This window comes from Sardina pilchardus, chromosome 24, assembly GCF_963854185.1.
Source record: "Sardina pilchardus chromosome 24, fSarPil1.1, whole genome shotgun sequence".
NCBI lineage: Eukaryota > Metazoa > Chordata > Actinopteri > Clupeiformes > Clupeidae > Sardina > Sardina pilchardus.
The window spans coordinates 21,767,379-21,771,681 of NC_085017.1; the positions used below are offsets into that span (position 1 = coordinate 21,767,379).

At 38.2% G+C, this 4,303-nt stretch overlaps 1 protein-coding gene across 1 annotated transcript; it reads right to left on the minus strand.

The window, feature by feature from the left end:
* Positions 1-363: 363 nt before the first annotated feature.
* On the minus strand, positions 364-3,924 carry LOC134073184 (uncharacterized). The gene is made up of 10 exons (XM_062530175.1): positions 3,856-3,924; positions 2,963-3,027; positions 2,789-2,857; positions 2,263-2,298; positions 1,700-1,741; positions 1,237-1,281; positions 979-1,023; positions 834-869; positions 529-579; positions 364-425 (listed from the first exon to the last, which is right to left on the minus strand). Exons 1-10 carry the CDS (start codon positions 3,864-3,866, stop codon positions 364-366), a joined length of 462 nt encoding a protein of 153 aa, XP_062386159.1. The 5' UTR covers positions 3,867-3,924.
* Between the last annotated feature and the right edge of the window lie 379 nt (positions 3,925-4,303).

Consider the following 4,303-nt stretch of genomic DNA (forward strand, 5'->3'; position numbering starts at 1 on the left):
CCTGAAAAAAGGTGCAAGCCAGTTTTGTTTAGCTATTATGGTGTCAAAAAGCATAAAGTAGCTCTTGCATGCACTGTAAAGAATAATCTAATTGGATTATGTTAGTACTATTCTTGAGTGAGGAAGAGAGAATCTTTACCATGGACCTGTGACACTGAACTCCCATGATCCTCTGCACCTGATGACATCACAGGATTGTATACTCTGATGTGGATTGGTTTACATTGAATGCCTCCATGTGTAGAAATCGCATTATTTATCTATTGTCTATTATTTAGCTGTAACTCAGATATAGTGTACATTCCAGTGACTATTCACAAGATTGGAAAAGAGAGGCGTGTAACTTCAAACGAAAAAAAAACGTTATTTAGGCCTACCTGGAACACCCGTCTCTGAAGTGGAACTTCCTCCATTTACTGTGGAGGCTAAAGGAAAGGACATTTAATAATAAAATACATTTAGGCAGTACATTTTTTTAAAAAAAAGTTGTGGAGGAGTTTTAGGAGAAATAAAACATTGTGGTTTTACCATGAGAACTTGGATCTGAAGAGAGGGAGTGGGGATCTCTCCCTGATTCCCCTGTTTCACAAATGCAGTGAAGGACAAATGCTCAGACTCAACCCAGAATAAACTCATGCTTGTCAACGACCGATTTGTACTTTATACGTCACTTCAAAAAATGACGATTGTAAGCCTGGTAATATATAGTCATTGTTAAGACAGCAGGTCTTATACGAGTGGTTTACTTGTGTCAAAGCATGCACACGGCCAGATTGGCCCTCACTGCTTGGTACAGGCATTAAAGTAATGAACGAGAACTGTGGGATTTTTACCGTTAACTCCTCCAGCTGCAGAGGAACTGCCTGATGCTACAACAAGATGAGAGACATGATTTTATGACCATGACATCATTGCGTCGTAAACTATCTTAACGCAAAGGTTGCATGGGTTGTTTAATCTCGGGCTTTTGAGACTCACCGTCCTGGCCCGAGTGGGCAGCACTGTCTGCCGTCTGTTTTTGACCTGTTCGAAGGGAAATATATCAGAGCTTCAGTTTACACGTAGCCTACACATGTTACCAAATATATATCCATATTAAAGATCCGTGGTCAAGCTTAGCTTATAAAGACCCATCATTCCACTTCAGCCCTAATTAATCGCAAGCGTCACAGAACATGGGAAAACTCCAGTAAAGGCTTTCCCATTTTCAGGCATTTTAACAGACTTTTCTCTCACCGTTTGAAGATTCGCCGGCAGAAATTCCAGGGTGAGGAGTTGCACCTTGAAGAAAAGAACAGTCCTTTTACTTTCAGTCTAGACCAGTTTCATAGTCCATTAAGAACATTTTTCAAAAATACACTGCTCAACTCATTCCCTTTCAACCATGCCATTAGTTCCTGACTAACATTATAGCAGAACTTTATTGGGGAATATATGCTTCTTTTAAGCAGCTACATTTATGAATGGGCCTGGAATGGAATGGAATAGAGTTGTGTCATCTACATTATGCTGTGTGTGGTGACCACTTAGACTACACGTGCCTTATCCAGACTAGCTATCAGACCTCAGACCTCTTCGTATTACATGAACAAAAAGAGAATCTTAATCTCTACTCACTGAGAGTTGTCTCTAGTGAGCTTGTCTTATTTTTCCTTCATCCTTCTGTCCCTTAGCTAAAAGCTGATTAGCATCATCTTACCTAGGTCTTTTGATACTGTAGTAGCATGCTGTGCTCCAGTTCCTTTGGAAAAAAGAGCAAATTTGTTGAGAGTCAGAATGATTATCACTCATTCAATCAAACTACTCTTTCCTGGGTAGGTTAGATGTTCTTGCTTGCACACAAATATACACATATTGCATAGACAGAAAAACTCACATATAGAACATTTTGAGGCTCCATTAAGAATCCAGGATCATTGAGCTTAAAATCTTCCTGAGTTGTATTTGTCTCACTTAAAACAGATTTTATTAACGAAATATGATGAAAGCAATAGCAACCTAAATATAACTTCCTCTTGAGGTTTGGGTTAAAATAGTTTATTTCTACTCTTCTTCATTGTAGATTGGCTTGAGCTGTATTTATATTAAATTGTCGTCATACCATTTAATATGCCTTTAATGAGGAGTTTGGCTGGGAAAAGACTCAGGAGCTTAGTTAATATGTTGAGTATGTGTTTCATTGGCTTAAGGCTTCAAGATTTATGGTAAAATGTCGGAATGGGGAATGTTTTGCACATTGGTGGTAAGTTGTTAACTTCTCACCCTTATTCAAATCCTGACTTGAGTCATCATCATCATCTGAAAAGAAAGGGAAATTGAAACATTTCATAAAACTGCTCACACTTCTTTTCTGCGGTTTTAATGGCTCTTTTTATGTCTGTTTGGTCTCTGCCTTGACGTTATATATTTTTATATTGAGCATAGCAAACTTTGCCAGATGATTATTACCATCGAAAGCGTTTATCATTTGTTATATGCGGAACCATCACACATTATTCAGTTAAAATGTTTGATTTAACGGATGCATATGGAATGACATGTTATATATTTTAAAACTTTTTTAAAAGGATCCATTTCTTTTTAAGCCCTCAAAATCGTTCCCTTGTTAATCCTTTTGCCTCGTAAAATGTGGAGAAATTAAGGACTGTTGAGATTGAAATACAGGCGTCGTCCCCTGGTTTTCCTGCCATATATGGTCCCCACTTCGTGCTTTGGTCCTTCTAAAACACTTTTGCCAGTGGAGTGTTTGTTAGCTTGTTGGTGTGAGATATGACCCATCCTTCCCTACCCGCATCCTCCTCAGACACCTCCTCTTCCCCATCCTCCGTTTCCACCTCAGTCTCCTCAGGTTCTTTCTCTGGAGAGACAACAGTGTAGTTTCATCACCCAGTTTCTCCTCAGTGTATAGTAAAGCAGACACACTGGCAGTGTGTTTGAAATATGACTCCAGTAAACAGTATACCTTCAACTGGAGCTGTTGAAACTGTAGTGGCCAAGAAGACAACTGCAGATGCAATTAAAAGATTTCTGTAGAAAAATGACAAATGATAGTATTATTTAGCAATAGCATGTCGTAACAATATGCATGCATCATCTGAAGCACAGAAGGCACACATTCTCTCTCAGAATATAGAATGTGAATCAGTGGCGCATTGTGAAGCATTGCTTCTGTCCCTCTCTCTCTGTCATTAACTATCAGGCTTGAAGTCCTGTTGCTGCAAGAATCAACCATTAAAAAGTAAAAAAAAGGCAAAGATTTGGGTTTCTCTTGTTATATGACTGGGGAAGAAGTCAAAGCCTTAGATGACATGTATTACCCAGCTAGGTATATGCAAGAGGTTAGCAACTACCAGATCAGACAGTTATCTTTACATTTTGGACATATCTGTACAAACATTGAACATCTAAATCATCTAAATACTGAACAGCAACATTATCATCCAAATACAATTCTTTGCACAACCATTCACAACATACATGTTGTTCACAGTCAGTTTCTTATCTGAATAACTGGAAATATTAGCTAGAAGGGGCAAACATTTCTGAAACCTGTACTCCTGACTGCAGTTTAGATATCCCTAATGTGAACAAATTAACATCAAACATATTAATTATGGAATATGACATATGAAAATGTATAAAATCATAAACATCCAATATGTTTTACATTAGCAGAATATTATTACACATCTTAAATGACAAATATTCAGATTGGCCTCCAGAATACCATGTAATAGGCCTTGGCATATCTCTAATCAGATGTAATTTAGTCCTTTCTTTTTGTTTATTTATTTAAAAAAAAAAAAAAAAAAAGAACAAAAGAGACTAATTAGAATAGGCACATTGATTCCTTACCGTGACAACATCTTTTGTTAAGGTCTATGTGGGAAACACAGAAGTCGACATAGAGCAGGTAGATAACAGGGGATTGGACTTCCTTATGCTTGACTGAGCTCCACTATATGTTTTATACCCTCTCAACCCCCCATCTTTGCAGGGGGCTGGACCTTGGTTCAAACCCCTGCCCCTTCCACTGAAGGCACGCCGCCCTCACCTTGCCCTAATGTCATTACTTTTTTTTTCATTCAGGCTTTAGCAGTTTAGCCCCTTTAAAGTTCTAATTTCACCCATCATTCTTTGGCCCAAAAGCTAGCAAAATATGTTTTTTTACGGTGTATTTAGTGCCACTTCTACTCATAGATGACACAGTATGTTTACTTTTTGCACTGGTCTTCAGCTATACTGTAAGACGCAATCCAGTCACCTGTCATCACCTCTAGATTTGTCTGTCAGGCTGTTATCA